Genomic DNA, 19,280 nt, shown 5'->3' on the forward strand with positions numbered 1-19,280 from the left:
TAATGGCCCAAGGATTGAGCCTGAGGGATGCCACAATCGAGTGTTCTAGAGCTAGATAAGGTATGGTTTATGTAGCATCTCTGACTACGATCTGTGAGGTAAGATTTGAACCACTTTATCGACTCTTCTGCAATCCCATAATAGTATAATTTTTGGAGAAGTATAGAGTGATTTACTGTGTCAAAAGCTTTTTTAAAATCTAGGAAAGTGACACAGTTCAATTTACCTTCATCCATATTGGTAAGCCACTCAGTTGTGGCTTCTAGGAGTGCAGTAGTAGTCGAATAAAGCGGTCTAAATCCCGACTGCTTTTGAGAAAGTAAATTATTTGAGTTTAGATACTCATATAACTGGTTAAAAACTATTCTCTCGAAAATCTTAGCAATAGTAGGTAAGACCGAAATGGGACGGTAATTATTCAAATCATCTTTGTCATTAGCTTTATGAATTGGCGTAACTTTCGCAAGTTTCAAGCCGTTAGGGAAAATCCCTTTATCAACTGATTGATTGAATAGCTTCACTAGTGATTGACTTATTACTGGTGAAGCAATCTTGATGAAATGAGATGGTATACCGTCAGACCTGTTGCTTTTTTACTGTCAATAGAATTAATGATTTTCGTAAGTTCATCAACTGATGTGTGTCGTAAGGTGAATGTTGAGCCAATTCTAATTAAATAATCATTATAAGCAGTCGGTCCATCGGGAATTAAACAAGCTAATTTAGCCCCAATGTCAGAAAAATGACAATTGAATACCTCAGCTATTTCCTTCGAGTCACTCATCGATGTATCACCTGTTTTGATAGATTTTACATAAGAGCCAGATTTAGTCCTTCGTGAGAGGACTTCATTAATAGCTTTCCAGACCTCCTTTGAGTTTTTTGAATTTTGTGCAAAATGATTTTCATACTATGACTTCTTGGCTCTTTTTATCTCGTTGTTGACGCGATTTCTAATAGACTTATAATCACTCCAGTCGTCCCTCGAATTTGTTTGAGTAGGTTTTTTGTTTCATTTTATCTCTATCGTACATAGCTTTCCTCAAATCAGTTGTCATCCAGGGAGACTTCTTGTTTCTTATTCGTTTTGTTTTGATCGGAGCGTGCGAGTCAAGAACAGAGAGAAATAACTCTTTCCATCTGTCCCACATGTCATCCGGGCTTTCCTTATTATCCAAACAATCCCAAGGGAGTGTTGCTAAATCCATAAGAAATTTGTCGGAGTCAAAGTTTTTAGCCGATCTAAATGAGATCTTACAGTGATTGTTGTTTGTCGGAATTGCTATTTTCCGTATTGTATAAACCAGACTATGGTCACTGATACCAATGTGAACCACTCCACTTCGGACTACCCTATCTGGGCTATTCGTTAAGATCACATCAATGAGGGTTTTACTTTTTTCAGTGACTCTAGTCGGTTCAGTGATTAACTGCGTAAGTTGAAATAATTCAGCAGTCGTATTCAAATAGCGGGTTTGCTGATTAATATTAGTAGATAATAAATCACAGTTTAAATCCCCTAGGATATAAACTTCCTTAAACTCAGAATCTATTTTTGTTAACACATTTTCAAATATATTGAAAAATGAGCGTGTATCATAGTTAGGAGGCCTATAACAGGCTAAAACGGCAAAAGACTTGCTATTTGGCTTCACGATTTCAAAACACAAGGACTCTACTTTATCATCAGTTATGTCACTACGGTTTTTCCCATTTACGCCCTTTTTCAAGTATAAACAAACTCCCCCTCCATTGCGGTTTCTATCAGACCTATGGATGTCATAGCCTTCGATGCTCACCATTGAACTTGGGATTGATGGATCGAGCCTTGACTCATTTATGCAAAGAAGATCAAAATTTTGCTGAATGACCCATGATCTCAGTTCATCTATATGAGCTACGATACTAGTTATATTTAAAGAGGCCATTTTAAAACCTCTAACATTAGGAATAGAATGAGGTCTATTATCACCGTCAGACTTATCAATATTAGTATTTGAGACAATACTAGAGGAATGAATAGAGGAATCTGTTTCGTCTAGTGGTTCCTTACCTTTTAATCACGCTTTAGATTTAAGATATTTATTGAAATCTTGCGCAAGGACTCCTATTCCTGCACGATTTAAATGCAGTCCTTTGGTGTTAAGTCCTTTCTCTGTTACATTATGAGAAATGTAGTCCCATTCCCGTTCGTTGCAGAAGGCTCTAAGCGATTTGTTCACATCCTTTCTTGCTGTTTCAAGGAGACTCTAGTCTTGGCGAATGATTAATTCAGATATCGCTATTTCACAAGACGGCAGCTGTTTTTCCACAGATTCGCAGATTCCAACTATCCTCTCTGCAATTACCTTAGATTCATCAGACTTAAGATTATTTGTACCAATATGTACAATAAGATTATTAGGTTTCCTTCTGATTATTGGCTTTATATAGTCCTCCATATCCTCCACTGTGGCCCCTGGGAAGGGTTTTATATTAACTCTGTTTGTCTTGCTTGACATTTTCCAACCTTCGAGCTTCGATATTATAGAATCTCCAATTATAACTGTACTAGTTTTGTTTCTGTCTTGAAGCGAATGGTCCTGGTTATTAGTAAGTAGTTTGTTCTCAGCTTTGTTCTTTGGTGTTATCTTTTGTTGCTTGGCCTTTTTTTGTTTCCTTTGTACCTTTTTCCAGTTACAATGAGATTCATTCATTGTGTCGCTCATACTATTCTCCGGGGTCGTAAGATCAACTACAGTAGCTTGTTTAGTTTCCGTATGATCATTGTTCTTGCATTGATCATTGTTCTTACATTGATCGTTTTCTTTCGTAACTAGCCTCAACGCTGTTAGTAAGCTGGCTTTTTCGTGTAATTTGTAATTTGCATAATTGCTGGTTTCGAATTTTAATTTCCTCCTGAAGATTAGAGATAGTTTTACGAGAATCATCGTTTTCCTTCTTCATTTGTTGGATATCAAAGTTCTCTCCGTTTTGGAAAGTGTCTTTCAATAAACTTATTTCTTTACGCAAGTCAGTCAGTAAACCGAATAATAATGAGGCAATTTCAGAATCAGTCGGTTGCGAAGGCTCAACTCCTTTTTTTGCAGGACCATCATTCTTGCTTGGAAGAAGTTCATGAAACTTATTCCTAAGGCATTCTTGATTTGGCCCAAAGATTTTCAGCCTAAGTGATGATGTGTAGAATCTTACGGAGCATTCCTTGTCATCGGTACTCACTTTATACGTTATTGCGTTGTGAGCTTTGTCTTCTTTAAAGACGCCATTACTGTCTTCTTGGACATCGAACGTAAAATCCACCAAAGATTTAAGTTTTTGTTGCGTACCACGCCAGGTGAAATCGTTATCCTTTTCATCATAACTTAAATACTCAATAAGATTTGCCATTTGGAGACAAAGATTCGATAAAAGCTTTATAAAATGTTGAAGATTACGGAGCGGTTAAGAACAAGAGAAGACAAGACAAGACAAGACAAGACAAGACAAGACAAGACAAGACAAGACAAGACAAGACAAGACAAGACAAGACAAGACAAGACAAGACAAGACAAGACAAGACAAGACAAGACAAGACAAGACAAGACAAGACAAGACAAGACAAGACAAGACAAGACAAGACAAGACAGACAAGACAAGACAAGACAAGACAAGACAAGACAAGACAAGACAAGACAAGACAAGACAAGACAAGACAAGACAAGACAAGACAAGACAAGACAAGACAAGACAAGACAAGACAAGACAAGACAAGACAAGACAAGACAAGACAAGACAAGACAAGACAAGACAAGACAAGACAAGACAAGACAAGACAAGACAAGACAAGACAAGACAAGACAAGAGAAGAGAAGGCAAGAGAAGAGAAGAGAAGACAAGACAAGACAAGACAAGACAAGACAAGACAAGACAAGACAAGACAAGACAAGACAAGACAAGACAAGACAAGACAAGACAAGACAAGACAAGACAAGACAAGACAAGACAAGACAAGACAAGACAAGACAAGAGAAGGCAAGAGAAGAGAAGGCAAGAGAAGACAAGACAAGACAAGACAAGACAAGACAAGACAAGACAAGACAAGACAAGACAAGACAAGACAAGACAAGACAAGACAAGACAAGACAAGACAAGACAAGACAAGAGATGAGAAGAGAGAAGAGAAGAGAAGAGAAGAGAAGAGAAGAGAAGAGAAGAGAAGAGAAGAGAGAGAGGAGAGTAGAGGAGAGGAGAGGAGAGGAGAGGAGAGGAGAGGAGAGGAGAGACCCCTAACAATAATTGGATTTACATGTGCATATATTTTCATATTTGAAATAATTATCAAATTTAATATATCAAATGTAATGGTATTGTATTTGAGTAAAAGTGGACCAAATTGAATACCAATATTCTAACTGAATTTGATCATCCACAGTTGAGTAGGATTATTAATATATGGAATTGAAAACAGAATAAACTACTTACTGTCATCCTTGTAAACTATCCATGATTTCAAGTAACCTTCTGGAAGTTTCCATCCACACAATCCATCATCAAAAGAACAGGATAATGAATGTGCACCTATGAATGCATTAATAAATATTTGAAACGCTCTAGTTAATTATTAAAATGTGCATTTTCAAATATACAGCTTTCATAATGCCGCCATCTTTTTAGCATATTTCATGTTCTTTATTTCCCTCCCCAAAAAAACTACTCGAGCTCACAACAAGGCGGTCCTCTTACTCTCCCCCACAGGGGGGGGGGGGCTAATTGAGTTTCTTCCGTCAACACAACGGAAAACAATAAAAATAGCATCTAATTCTTCAGCTTCAGCCCCCCTTTGCCACCCCCCCCCCCCCCCCCCCCCCCCCGGATCCGCCCTTACTCTCACATGGTGTCATTGCTAATATACTACACTCCTCCCTCCTAGATAGAGAACAATAAATAAAATTGGAAAACAAAACAACAAAATTCAATGCCTTTTTAAAAAGACAGTTCTATCAGGGGGCTTTTTCGTCAAAAGAACCAATACTAATTCCATAGACTGTTATTTTAAAATATTTGGTACTGGGTTTAGTCAACCCTCGTCGCTTGTTTTATTTTCTCTTTTTTTTTTTGCAAAACAAACATTACTCGAGCTCACAACATTGCGGTCCTCAGTCTCTTTCCCCCACACCTGTCACTTGAACTCTCACGTAATATGCAAATATACTGCAGCATAAAGATTTAAAATCTATGGAAGAATATGTTTGGTGAAATAAGATTTAAACTTTTGAAAACGATATAAAAAATCCCTTAAGAGCTATAAGACTTTTAATATGTATTCCCAATTTCATTCCTACATTTATTGGTCCCCTTAAAGTGGTCTTTCAGTTGCTGTAGGCAGATAGTTACTAGATTTAAAATCCTCACTTGATTACTATAAAAGAGGTATCTATATATGGAATGTTATGTCGTCATTGTTCCAAAAATGGTAATAATATTGAGAATCTTAGAAATGATTCCTAGATGTTCAGTCAATGTCAATCTAGTCTTTCCTTTTTCTAAGCAATTTCACTCTGTTCTCAACGAATTCGAAAGTAAAAATGAAATAAAATATATCGCTTTTCAAGATCAAATGATTTTTTTAAAACTGTCACACCACGGTTTATAGTAATCATCATTTTCTTCTTTTTTTCTCTTTTTTTTTATCGAGAGAGTACTAGTATTGCCATTTGTTCGAGAAACTCGACGATCTTCAAAAATAGAAAAGAAAACTTTGGTTTTAATTAGCAAAGCGTGCGCAGAGAATAGTCCTAGTTCAAATCATAATCAAACGATCAAAAAGAAAAGAAAAATGATTTTCAGTTCTTGCCCTTTTTTCACAGCAGCCAGTCGCTTGGTGTTTTATATTTGCAATATAGTAGCATATTCAAGTTAACATCTTACCTTCCTTCAAGTAAAATATGAGCACGCAAAACTTTACGATGCTGGAGTATATCTCGAACATTGTTATTGCCAAAACTTATTCAATAAGTCAAGACTACGCTGCCAGAACTGCAGACTGCGATCAGCAGGTTTAATTTCCTCGAAATACAGTACTCAAGTGGTGACGTCACTAAAATTAATTTTCGCTTGATTATATTTTTGGTTAACAATTTCGATAGACAGTCAATAAAGACGTTTACACACCAATTTTGACGAGAAATATCAGGCTGGGATATGACCATTTGAATATATAATTACCTCATACAAATCATTGTATTTTCGGCTTAGTTCAAAACGTTTTGAAAGTAAGCCGAAAATACAATGATTTGTATGGGGTACTAGTATATATTCAAATAACCTTATCTCAGCTGATATTTGAAGGATTCTTGCAAAATTGGTATGCAAACGTCTGTTTTGATTGTCTACAGAAATTACAGATAGAAAATAATTAAAGCCATAATTTCAGCATGACAAAAATCTGCCCTTTTAGTTTTGTTGTTCGCAAATGAAAACCTTTAATAATAAACACTATATATGATAATTCATACCCCCAACACAAAACACAACTAAAGAACGAGAGACAAATAATTAGCACTAACGTGAACATCATGCCTGGCAAAGAGAGAGGAAAAAAAACTATGACTATTTTCATGAACGTTCAATGTTGGAATATTTAATTGTCGTGGTCTAGCAGACGAGAAGAAGAGAAGGGATGTTTCTCTATGGCTGCGCCAAAAGTAACGTTACTAAAACCAGGAATGGGAAATGGGGAATGACCGAGAATGGGAAATGGAAGACTGGGACGAGCGATCAGCGGTATTACCCTTAGAAATAAAATTGGAAATAACTTTTTCGCCAAAGATTTCTAGCATTGTAACACGTAGTTTCAGTAAGAAATTTATATTCCTACTGATAATCTATCTTTATTCGCCAAAGATTTCTAGCATTATAACACGTTTGAATTCATACTGTACCATGATGGATAGTGCTGGGCCATACGACACGCGCAACGATTTAAACCTAACTGATACTTGTGAAAAGTTTTGTGAAATTAAAATATTTCTTTTTCTAAGCAAATAATACCCTAATGGAAAGCTGCGGGTGAGGGCTTTATGTTTCTGAAACTATCTTTTTTTCGATTATATAACAGCTGCGATGGTGTAATGAGTGAAGTAAATTTCTGGTCTGCAGTCACCTAGTCAGCGGTATACTGGTTTTTTGTTGTTGTTTTTTTTGTTTTGTTTTTTTCACTTTTCCATATTTTTGTATGTTTTTGCTTTACTATCTTAACGGGAATTACAGGAATAACACCTCTCAAAATGCGCTAAATAACTGCATTAACAAAAATTTGGAAAACATTAAAGAAGTTTGAAAATGAAAGGGCGACAAAATCCTGCCTGGGTTGCATGTGTTTGTCTAGCGCTGTAAGGTTGCGCGTTTTAATTAACACAATTTAAGCTAAACTTGCGGTTTTAATCCCAAAAATGATAACTAAATCTACAGTGCTTTATAGGAATTGATTTTCTTTGAAAAACGTTGAATTTGAAATTAGACAATATTCGAGATTAAATTTTTATGTGGCAACAGAAATCCTTTGAACTCATGTTATGCATATAAAACATATACCGAAATACACCTAATAAACTTGATTGAAGTGACAAACCTGCAGATGTTTTGTAAACATAACGTGCCAGGCATCTAGGAGTTGAATCCAGCCAGATTCTTGGCTTATTCCGTGTTCCATCGTCGTTTCTTTGCTCAGTCATATCATCAACATAGAGGACAACACAATAAATCATTCTCAAGATACAGTTGAGTAAATTGAGGAATGTAACGAATTTAAATATTACTTACCAGTAGCTTTTTTTCTCATTGGACTATTCAACAATGAGGAATGTATCTTGGGAAGCGCGCTCCCGAAATTTAAAACCTGAAATAAAAGGAATGCCTTTTGAGCATTGTTATTTCGTGTTGAATAAATCCTTTTGTTCAAAATTTCTGTAAATGATATCACTCAATATAATAGAGGGATTTTACTTGGCCCGTGTTAATAGATATAGTTAATATCCATAGCATACACTTACTCCATTGTTTTCTTTTGTTTTACTTTGACGGTTAGCTAGTCACAAACTTACCCAACTTTCTTTCACTGGCCAAGTAAGAATCGCTCTTGGGCAGGTTGGAACTTGAAAACAAACACAATCAGTCACACAAGCGCAAAATGACATTCACGTAACATTTGTCAACCCCCCCCCTCCCCCTCTCCCCCCCTCCCCCTCCCCCCCCCCCCCCCCCCCCCTCCAGGGTTGGTGGATGATTGAATGATGAATGGTGAATGGATGATCAACAAAACAAAAAATCTATTAAAGTGAATTAATGAAAAAACGAATAAAACAAATGGAATGAATGAATCTATCAATCAATGAATGACACTAACCGTAGTTGTTTTAGTCATTCCAACCTTTCTCATGGAAAGCCTTCTCATTGGAGCTGTCATGACTTTCCTCAAAGCTTTCCGCATATCCTTAATCAGAAAAATAGCCAATGCCTGAGCTTTCAGTCCCAGAGACCTTTTTTAACACCCTGAACCATCACTCACATATATCATTGCGAACTCAACGTTCGTCTCGCTTCGATACAAAGGGACAGCTACCTTTCGAGAAGGCGCAGGGATCTGTGAAGGAACTATTAATATTTAAACAGAAAAAAGAAAAACAAAACAGATAAGTAAAGCATCGCTTTCTTGTGCTTTAGTTCATGTGTGCATGCACAGGAATGCAAAAAAGGCCTCTCTCAGTATTACACTTAAAACAACAATATGTCCAACGAAACTAAGCACAAGTGCTAAATACATTGCCAACAGCTACAGTCTAAAACATACCAATACAACGTAACGTACTTTGTACCTTTAGCGTCGATGTAGTACCTTGTTAGCCAAGTAGAAATAACAAACCCTTGTATTATCTCAAAGGTCTCCTTCTATCAACATGAGCCAAACGCTTAGATTAACTAACTAAATAAGGACCTTGAGAAGACCTGTGTGATCGCCGAAACCCGTGTGATACCCAAGAATTAGATTATTGGACTTTTATATAATTCAGTTATGCGAACTATTCTATCTATATTTCTTTTATTTAATGGTTTTCTAATGATGAAAAAGAATGGCTTTGAACAGTAAGTAATACTTCAGTTTCGAAATGATTCCAGGGTCCGGCTGCGAGGTAACCACTTAGAATTCAAGGATTATGCAAGGAGTATACAAGGACCCAAAAATTAATTTTCAAGGAGAATGTTCAGCGAAATATGCCAAGGTTTTACACGGTGGTTGCACATGGCCGACTTTCAGATTTTCTGATCTTTCTGACTAGATCTATTTCAGAACCATGCAAGTATTGATCAAAGCAAAAATTCTAGGAGTTTTCAAGGAGTTTCGATAAAATCATAAGTGCCCTTGAAAACGTGAATTAAATTTAAGGAGTTTTCAAGGAGTTTAAGGATTTCGCATGGCATTACTTTGCACTTATTAAATGTTTGGTTTGGATATTTCTAATGATAAGCTTTTGCTTTTACGTGCATTTTATCGAGTTCTTTTTATATATTACTGAGCTCAATCTTGTCTTCCCGTCCTGTCTTTTTGCCTCTTTTTGTGGACAAATCATGACCCTCACCAAAGTTTACAACCTGGAGCACTGAGAGAACACATGACAGATCGCATTGTGGGTTCTCTCTGATGGCTTGCATTGTGAAGTAAACACCGTATACATAGCGAACTGGAACACAAAGATGATGAAAACGTTACCAGACGTCCCTGAACCACGAAAAGGAACGTATGGGATGCTCGTCGAGAATTTTCAAAATACCCCTAAAAAATACTACGGAATTTTTTCTTTAAATGAGCGTTGCTTTGTAGATTTTTAAACCATGAAAGATACTCTACATAGACGATTAAATAGTGTCTTGTCTAGCGACTAGGTCGGCAAGTCTCCTTATCTATTATCTTGTAGGGTAGTTAATATACATCGATCTTCTTGTTTGGCAACCATTAAAGATACCAAAGTAATATCAAGTTTATAGATTTCATTATCAATACCCTATAAGATACCATTAATAGCTCATAGCCTCAATAGCCAGCTACCAAGAGGTGGCTATAAAGTTAAGAGACACTACTTACGTCAATGCCTATTATGGTTTATATGTCAAATGTAGACTTACCTACAATAATAATAACAACGAAGAGATTGGCAAACATCAGCATAACGGTAATACCAATGGCGTCACTCTCCACATCCACCAAAGTCGAAACTGTTTCTGCAGGAATCTTTAGCAGCATCGCCATGAACTGGTTGGCCATGGTAGCCATCAGAGCACCCAGATGAAGCCATTTGTCAAACAAATGTGGAATAGGCTGTGTGTGAGCAAAATACACTGCATAGAAACCAGACAAAATGGCGGTGACCCCAAGAAATAATCGTCCCTCTTGACCGGAATAAACCAGTACTGAGGTGAAGATAACCTTACGAACAAGCTCGATTACCTCCCAGTACCAACAATCTTCACTGTAGTTCTCGTAAAGAAACCTCATTCCAGCTGATATTTCATGGCCGGCAGCATCATCTTGGCAGCGCTTCTTCATTACTGCAAGATGTACTTTGTCACTACCTTCATCTTCAATGTCGCTCTCTTCTGGTCCATTGTTTCTGCAGTACTTCCACAAGAAGAACGTCGTGGCAACAGGAAATCCGAAGGGAATCAAGATTGCAAAGTAGGCTAAGATGACAAATTTGTTATAGAAACTTGTAAAGCATTTCGAGGAATAGTCGGACTGTAGATACCATGAACAGCCTTGCTCATTGTCACACACTTTATGGCAACTGGATGGCAGAACCTGGAAAACCTTCTCACAAGTCGCAGGATAAGTGATGAAAATGACCAAGAAAACTGCTCGATAGCAGTTTGCTTTACATTTGGAAAGCCTCTTGTTATCACGATTGATGTTTGTAAAGGCCTTTTGGATGAAGAAATATAGAATTGCAATCAGAATGACCATGGCATCTAAAGAGATATAAACCACAAGACCAGCGTATGGCGTTAACCTTATAGACTGTTTCAGGCATTCCAATGGAACGAGTTTGAAAATGTTCAGTTGTACCAAATCAGCAAACTTCATCAACTTGGTGAGTGCTGCAGGCCACTTGATGTAAGAATAGGCGTTGAGAGTACCACTTGTCACTTGGTAGAATCCAATCACAATCTTGAAACTACTGAATACAGTGTCACTTACTGAACGTCTATTAGCACGATTAGACTTCTTGTCTTTGATTATAGCAAACACAAGTATACCAGCCACGACTGCTACAGCACAGCACTGGCCAACCAAAAGATATAAAGTTGGGCATTTGTTGCATCCAGAGAACATCCTGTAATAGCCTTTAGAGCATATAGCACATAAAGGACCTTTATAACCATCTGAACACATAGAGTCAACGCCTCCCTGGAAATAAACGTAAAAAAACAACAGGATTAGAGATTTTCTTTATAGTTACTAGGGTTATACAAAAATTAAAATGAGTTAGGAATTTTCAAGCATTCAAGTTTTTATCTTACCTTGCAGGAGACAATAAAAGGACACATGTATGGTATCGGAAGATTTTCATCAAATTTCCTCCAGTTTGGATCATAATCATACATGTTTTCTTCTTTTAGCAGTTCAGTGAAGTTTTGGTACTTTTCTTTGCTGCTCTCATTTTTCCAAATCCAGTAAAACCCAGGAAGCAAGCACACTGTTTCATTCGTACATTGGTAGCCAAGTGGACATTCAATACATTTTCCAAAGCGATCCAAGCGATAGAAATTATCCAGACAAGGACAAGCTCTAAAGCCTGCTAATTTTTTTAGGTTGGTTCCTGTGGTTTAAAAATCATCTTTATGAGGATCAAATAGTTTTCCAGATCGCAACATTTTCGTTCTTATGATCTAAAATAAAATCGGGCTAATTTTGACAAGAAGGCTCCACGCTGACGTCCCATTGACATTCTGTGGGTGGTAGGGAGGGCTGTTACTTCAAGTAATAAGTCTTCTATTTGTAATGAGCAGAAAGGGAGTGTCTTTTCTAACTTGACTTCGTATAGTGATCTCAATGGCGACATATAAAGGGGCCTTTCTTGGTGTAGCAAGCTTTATTGTATTCTGGGTAATGATTTTTGTTTACAGGATATTGTTTTCCTGCAAATTCGAGTCATTAGCCTTGGCTATTGTTTTACGGTCTTCATGCCTCAGGTGCCTTGCTACACCAAAAAAGAGCCACCTTAATCAATTTTTGGAAAATATTGTCATCATCTCAACAACGAAAACAAAGATGAAAAAAATGAGAATTTCTGCCAACAAACATGACAGACAGACTTTCTCCTTACCTTCAAGACATGCAGAACACGATTCCTTTGTTTTCCCAGGAGCACTTTCCGGCTTGACGTAGGATCCTGCAGGACACTGTTTACAACCAAGACCATACACAATCTCGCCAACGTGTGCAATCGCGTCTTGATAAAAACCACCTTTAATAATTCAGTGAAAAGTCGTAAGGTATTTGTGAATTATTCCAAAATATCTTAGTAGGATTAAATAGATAAAAGTTTTGCTTTTATGAATAGTAAAAGGTCAATATTTAGCAATCGAGACCTTTGGCATTAAATTTACCGTTAACTGCTAACTGCTAGGGATTAGGCCCAGAAACACGCCCGTAAACACGGAGAAACACTCTCAGCATCAACAAAATTCAATATGGCGGCTCTTCCACCCCAGCAACAACTTCTTTATAGTGCCTTGCTAAATGTCGAACGTTTGACTAAAAACGGTACCTAGAAAAAACCTCGTACTAACGGTCGCTAATATGTCGATGCCTAGGTGGATTTTGTTGGTCACTCCTTAAGTCATTATAAACTTCATTTTCTTAAGCTATTTATTGTATTTATTTTTGGTGTAAAATGAAGTAACTCTTACCTGCAGGACACATTTGACACTTATCCTCATCAAACGCATTCATTTTATAATATCCCTGGTCGCAGGGGAAGCAAATTGTCTGGAAGCTCAAAACTGTTTTGCAGCTGTAGCCTGAGCTACGAAGGAGTTCTGCTCCTAAAGCGGTTATTTCGATCCCAGTAAGAATTTCTTGTGATGAACTCGAAAGAAAAAAATATATATCATATCATATCATGTCAAAACATTCTGTAAATTTATTTAGAATCTAGTTTAACTAAGGTCTATAAGATGTTTCTGTAAACAGGCATCTTATTCTCCAAAAATGAGACATTATTAACTAAATATATATATATATATGACGACTAGTTTTGGATCTAGTTTGGACTTCGTCGGTGTTTTTTGATTGAATCAAATGTGTCGTAGTAGATAATTTTATCACCGTAGGTACGAAAAAATAGTAGACTGACGTTTCGGACGTTAGTCCTTCGTCGGAGTCAATGAGAGAAAGAGGAAATATATATGTATCATTTTGAAGGATCTTTGGTTCGACTACTGGGTCTCTCGTTGATTTTTTCCCCTGTTATTCCCAATAGGTTTTTTCCTCGATAAATAACAATGCTTTGAAATTCCAATTCGATTAATCTGTTTGTCATCCCAGTCATGGTGTACATCAGTCCAGAGTTTGTTTAGGGGTTCAAAAAAGAAAAAAGAAATCAAATAATAAAATTAACAAATATTTTGAAGTACTTAACATACTGAACAACTGTTAAGGTTGGAGCCACAAATGTTGATCCAATATCAATGGTATGTAGGTTGGTCTTGATGAGGTATCTGAAATATTTCACTTGTTGTAAGAAATGATAATACCTGAACGATGATATGTAATTATTTATGATTATCATCATGCATCATCATCATCAACATGCATCATCATTGTCATCATGCATCTCATCATCATCATCGTCATCATCATCATCATCATGCATCATCATCATGCATCATCATCAGCAGCAGCAGCATCTTCATCATCATGCATCATCATCATCAACATGCATCATCATTGTCATCATGCATCATCATCATCATCGTCGTCATCATCATCATCATCTTCAAGCATCATCATACATCGTCATCATCATTATTATTATTATCATTATTATTATTATTATTATTATTATTATTTTATATATACGTTAATTAGGCCGGTGGCAAAAACATAATGTCAATCTACATACTTACATTGCTCTTAAATACATCAGGTTTGCGAAAGAATCATGTGCTATCACATTCAATGGGTTATTTGTCAAACTCCTAGGACAATAATCAACATTCTCAGCAGTGATACACATACATTCCTTAAGGTCTTCATTTTTAAAGTCTTACAGGTATTCGAGGTCATCGGCACCGTGAAATGTCATACTTGAGATTTGTCGTAGTTGGTTACCATCCAAAAACCTAAAATAACATAAATGACATATTAATTCAGCATTCACATCATGTACATTTTGCATTGTCAAGTTATGAAAATTGTTATCCTTAAATAATTTTTAAAAATGGAAATATAGTGGAGTAAAAACTTCAGGGTTAGTGCTGAGGTGACCACTTAAAATTCAAAGGTTATTCAAGGAGTATACAAGGACCCAAAAATGAAATTTCAAGGAGTATGTTCAGCTAACTATGCCAAGGTTTTACACGGTGGTTGCACATGGCCGACTTTCAGATTTTCCGATCTTTCTGACTAGATCTATTTCAGAACCATGCAATTAATGATCAAAGCAAAAATTCAAGGAGCTTTCAAGGAGTTTCGCTAAAATCATAAAATTCAAGAGCTTTTTAAGTGCCCTTGAAAACGTGAAGTAAATTCAAGGAGTTTTCGAGGAGTTTAAGGAGTTGCACGAACCCTGAAACTCAGTTCATTGAAAACCATTGTCACTTTATTGGAAAAAATTAAAATTATGGCTGAAGGCCAGACATTTGCAAATCTAAAGGAGTTTGTGAAATTGTATTGACATTGCATTTCTTTTATCCTTTTTCTAGAGCTCATTTCCTTTTCCCTTTTCAATTCCTTTCCTTTCCTTTCCTTTCCTTTCCTTTACTTTCCTTTCCTTTCAATTCCTTTCCTTTCCTTTCCTTTCCTTTCCTTTCCTTTCAATTCCTTTCCTTTCCTTTCCTTTCCTTTCCTTTCTTTTCCTTTCCTTTCTTTTCCTTTCCTTTCCTTTCCCTTCCCTTCCCTTCCCTTCCCTTCCCTACGTTTCCGTGTCCAGAAAAAGTAATTAAAGATATTTTTCATACTTACAAGAGACGTAGCAAAAACTTATTTTTAAATGTCATATCCTCAATCTGTCGAATGCTTGCTTTTGTAGCAAATCTGAAGAATGATAAAAAACATCAGACTCATTATCACAGCCAACCTTTACTAATGACTATACTAGTTATATATAACTAGTGCTTTTATACCTGATAAAACACTCCTCGTTTTTTAAACACTACTTACAATAAAATCAAATACGGAACGTCTTCGAAAATTTCTGCTCTTAAATTTGTCAAATGGTTACTCGTTATATCTCTAAAAGAAAATATAAATGAATAAATAATCTTTATTTAAAAGTGGGAGTCAAATACAGCGTTAAGGGCTGGTTTACATATATTTGAAACACTTTCACACACACGCACATTTAATATTCTATGCACACAACTTTCAACTAACACGTTGATTTTTACGGAGGGAGGAAACCTTAGACTACCTTCGTAATACAGGAGAGAACAATACATCAAACAATTGCAAACAGGGGGAGAGGGAGGGTCGGCAAAATGAAAGAGAAGTGGGGCTACTTTAATTTGAGAAAGTGGTTTCACATATATATCGAGAGGGTTAAGAAGTACGTATTGCAGGACGATGAAAGGGAGGGGGGTTATGCAATTGTTGGCTTTACCATGGAGGGGGGTTGAGTTATGTTCTTAAACCTTCCCATGTCATTTTGCCGACCCCCACTCCCCTGTGCTAATAAATGAAAGCCCCACAAAGAATCCACAAAGGAAAAGAGCTATGAAGCCACCACTCTCATCACCATCAATCTGAACTAAATTATATTAACTGACTCACAAGACATATAACATAGTTTGTCCTTTAAGGAGCTCATACGTGTCATTCCACAATAAGTTATGCCCAACGTATCTAGAACAAACATGATATTAAACGTTGTAAGACACCTTTGCACAAAATATAAGCATATTTTGATTGCGTGTACCGGCGGATCTTGGATTTGGATCTTGGATGTGGAAGTTCAACTCAGAAACAAAAGCCGAGGGGAAAGTTATTCCCTATCCGGACCGACGTTAAGCCGGTAAATTATTTATTTATTTTCTTCCCCCTTTGCTTTTTCCCCGTTGTTTTGCAATTTGCTTTGTCCTTTTGCAATCTGATACTTACGTCAGGATATTGAGTGGAATACAGAAAATAACGCCCGCTCGCTGCTGCCAATTAGAACTGAAGATTTTTAGGATATCGTGTACCGTACCGGGGGGGGGGAGATCATTGATGGTACTTACAGATAGTTGAGCTCATCTGTCAAGGGAAGCTTGAATGAGAGACTTTTGAGATTGTTATAGCGCAGATCTCTACAGAAACAATTAGAAAATTAGACAACTTCAGAATTGTCCCCCCAAAAAACAAAATTAATCAAAGTTTAAAAGAATATATCTATTTTTGAGTTGTAGCTCTTTGGCTCTGCGCCTTTCAAGCTTGACTAGCGAAATGGAAAAAAAAAACATTGAGTCAAGATAGCCATCCTGCACGGGATCTTCTTTAATAATTTAAGCCACGAGAATAGGTTAAAAATCACTGACATACACACTTACAGCTCGTAAAGTTGTTCTAGTGATTCAAACGCGTTTTGTTCGATAAAGGAAATTCTGTCTTGTCTTAGTCTGCTGAAAAAATGAAGTTAAAAAGTTAAATTTCAAAGTAAAGCATTACAAAGAGCGGAAAGACGGAAAAGGAAATAGAGAAATAGAGAAACAGAGAAACAGAGAAACAGAGAAACAGAGAAACAGAGAAACAGAGAAACAGAGAAACAGAGAAACAGAGAAACAGAGAAACAGAGAAACAGAGAAACAGAGAAACAGAGAAACAGAGAAACAGAGAAACAGAGAAACAGAGAAACAGAGAAACAGAGAAACAGAGAAACAGAGAAACAGAGAAACAGAGAAACAGAGAAACAGAGAAACAGAGAAACAGAGAAACAGAGAAACAGAGAAACAGAGAAACAGAGAAACAGAGAAACAGAGAACAGAGAACAGAGAAATAGAGAAATCATGCATTTTGGATTTTCGTCTTTATCTTTTTCGTACTCTTTCTAATGTCTAGTTAGAATGGCTTGTTTGAAAGTCTTTACTTACAGGAAAAGGATTTTCTTAGGGAATACCTCTTCTAAGATACGTGGCATGTTGTTTTTGTCTATGAATCTATAAATAAATCACAAAATGTTAAATTGATAATAATCAGTAATAAATGAGAAGAAGAAGAAAGGAAAAATGATAAATGATAAAAAGGGGATTGCATCGTGCGAGAGAAATGCGCTAGGGAGAGAGCAGCCATTCTTTTCGAACTTTATCCTCCGCATTCAAATAAAATGAAGAGGGTCCTAGGGGGGGTGCTGATCCCATTTCTCAGCCCCCATTTTGACCAAATCCCATAGTCCCAGCCAATGTTTTGCTCAAATTTCTATACCATTCCCATTTTTGATTTTTATCTGTTTGTGAATCCCATTCCCATTGCATAAAATCCCATTTTCCCAGCCCAAAAAGAGCAAATTAATCCCAGCTCCAATTTTACCCCTTCAGGACCCTCAATGAAGGTACTTACAATTCCTCTAAGCCAGTCTGTCTCATAAAGACACTCTTATCGATCTCGTCAATGCTGACATTGTTAAGGTTGCTTAACAAAAAAAAAAAAAAAAAAAAAAAAAAAAAAAAAAAAAAAAGAAAGATTAGATTAATTGTGAGCCCATTACCTAATTACCCTGTTATATATTTCACGTTTCAAAATTAAATTGTTATTGCTATCTCATTTTGCCAGCTACTTACATATATTTTAAAAATTCGAGTTTGTAGAATGAGTGTTGGCTAATGTTGCTCATGTCGATGTTGTTAAACATCCTGTAAATACAATTTCAAATTAGTTGTTTCAAGAGACAATGAACTATGAGAAGGAATCCCCCCAATCATTAAGCTTCTTTGATTCTATTTTTAGAATTCTTATTAATTTGATCGTTTGTTTTTCTGCACGCATATAGCCTGCGTTGCGGCGCTTTGTAGAAGGGGTAGTCCATCTCCCCCTCCTCAAAGCGCCGCTACGCAGGCTGCGCATATGCTGCGCGCGCTCTACACTGTTTTTTTTTTTTTTTTTTCAAGAAAACATGATGAGAATGCAGCGAAGAGCGCGTGCATTATGCGGAAAAGCAAACGATAGTAAATGTGGTTCTGAAAATAGCATCAAACGGTGCCTGATGGCTACAAGCATGAATACAAGAGATTCCTTCTTTTAGTTCATTTTCCCTTAGTTGCTTTCATTCTAACTTAAGTAAATGCTATTAGTTTGTATTTTCACTTTAGACTTACAGTCTTGTAGTATAATAAGGTAGGTTCTTCAGTGTATCAATGGTTACCGGCGGACCACACTTTACTTCATATGCAAGACTCGCAAAACTACATTTACAATTGGGTGGGCCTAAGTAACAAAAACAAAATCTACAATTATGAATTGAAAAGTATATAAAATTCGCAGTAACTACTGTGTGTCAATCGCTTTTAAATCAAGTGAATATATGAGAACGCAACTTAAGCCCCGTTTACACTAGCGATTTTTGCGGCGATTTTTGCTGCGATTTTTGCTGCGATTTTTTTGTCCATAATAAATAATGGTAAAGAATTTACTTGTAACGTTTTTTTTCAGGATACCAAGATTTTCCTAGACGAATGTCTCTTTTGAAGGATGAGACAAAAGATTTCATATTTCCGAAAATTGCCGCAAAAATCGCAACAAAAAAACGCTGCAAAAATCGCTAGTGTAAACGGGGCTTCAAACACCGAGTAGAAAGGATTGTAACTATACTGACGTTATGTACGTTAATCCTTCGTCGGAATAAAAAAAATTAGAAGAAGAGTAGAGTAGTTTATAAGATGACCAAAAGGAAACTGGACATGATAAAAGTCACGTCACAACAAAGAGGAAAAAATGGGAGTAAATCAGTGAGTTTATGAATAATTTTATAAAGTAGTGAAACATTCCAATGATGCAGCTTCCATAACAATAAACAACGCTTCCAAAAACCTGTTAGTTTTGTCTCATCCAAAAACTG

General features: G+C 36.5%; 2 protein-coding genes across 6 annotated transcripts in view; both read right to left on the bottom strand.

The window, feature by feature from the left end:
- The window catches only part of LOC116307550 (uncharacterized), a 31,294-nt gene that overhangs the window by 1,258 nt on the left and 10,756 nt on the right, over window positions 1-19,280 (bottom strand). For 2 of the 5 annotated variants that reach the window (XM_089035017.1, XM_089035016.1), the window contains exons 8-28: window positions 18,541-18,649; window positions 18,007-18,078; window positions 17,786-17,857; window positions 17,320-17,385; window positions 16,780-16,851; window positions 16,471-16,539; window positions 16,025-16,096; window positions 15,416-15,487; window positions 15,218-15,289; window positions 14,305-14,376; window positions 14,161-14,232; window positions 13,678-13,752; window positions 12,943-13,121; window positions 12,357-12,497; window positions 11,551-11,849; window positions 10,159-11,437; window positions 8,384-9,716; window positions 8,082-8,131; window positions 7,801-7,876; window positions 7,610-7,698; window positions 4,462-4,557 (exon numbers count right to left, since the gene is read on the bottom strand). In XM_089035017.1, the coding sequence (XP_088891143.1) occupies window positions 9,538-9,716; window positions 10,159-11,437; window positions 11,551-11,849; window positions 12,357-12,497; window positions 12,943-13,121; window positions 13,678-13,752; window positions 14,161-14,232; window positions 14,305-14,376; window positions 15,218-15,289; window positions 15,416-15,487; window positions 16,025-16,096; window positions 16,471-16,539; window positions 16,780-16,851; window positions 17,320-17,385; window positions 17,786-17,857; window positions 18,007-18,078; window positions 18,541-18,649 (2,972 nt within the window). In that variant the 3' untranslated portion in view covers window positions 4,462-4,557; window positions 7,610-7,698; window positions 7,801-7,876; window positions 8,082-8,131; window positions 8,384-9,537. The remainder of the gene's footprint in view (window positions 1-4,461; window positions 4,558-7,609; window positions 7,699-7,800; window positions 7,877-8,081; window positions 8,132-8,383; window positions 9,717-10,158; window positions 11,438-11,550; window positions 11,850-12,356; window positions 12,498-12,942; window positions 13,122-13,677; window positions 13,753-14,160; window positions 14,233-14,304; window positions 14,377-15,217; window positions 15,290-15,415; window positions 15,488-16,024; window positions 16,097-16,470; window positions 16,540-16,779; window positions 16,852-17,319; window positions 17,386-17,785; window positions 17,858-18,006; window positions 18,079-18,540; window positions 18,650-19,280) is intronic. The other 3 variants (XM_089035015.1, XM_089035018.1, XM_089035019.1) reach the window with 3 other exon arrangements.
- LOC148908787 (uncharacterized) lies at window positions 969-1,928 on the bottom strand. The gene has a single exon (XM_089035971.1). It carries the CDS (start codon window positions 1,926-1,928, stop codon window positions 969-971), a length of 960 nt encoding a protein of 319 aa, XP_088892097.1.

The sequence above is a fragment of the Actinia tenebrosa genome, unplaced genomic scaffold (assembly GCF_029948245.1).
Source record: "Actinia tenebrosa isolate PJP-AT-01 unplaced genomic scaffold, QUT_ActTen_1.0 PGA_scaffold3__52_contigs__length_22856419, whole genome shotgun sequence".
Lineage (NCBI taxonomy): Eukaryota > Metazoa > Cnidaria > Anthozoa > Actiniaria > Actiniidae > Actinia > Actinia tenebrosa.

Bases quoted from the DNA above. Each gene is read 5' to 3' on its own strand.
- LOC148908787 (XM_089035971.1), bottom strand. From the start codon at position 1,928: ATGGCCTCTTTAAATATAACTAGTATCGTAGCTCATATAGATGAACTG.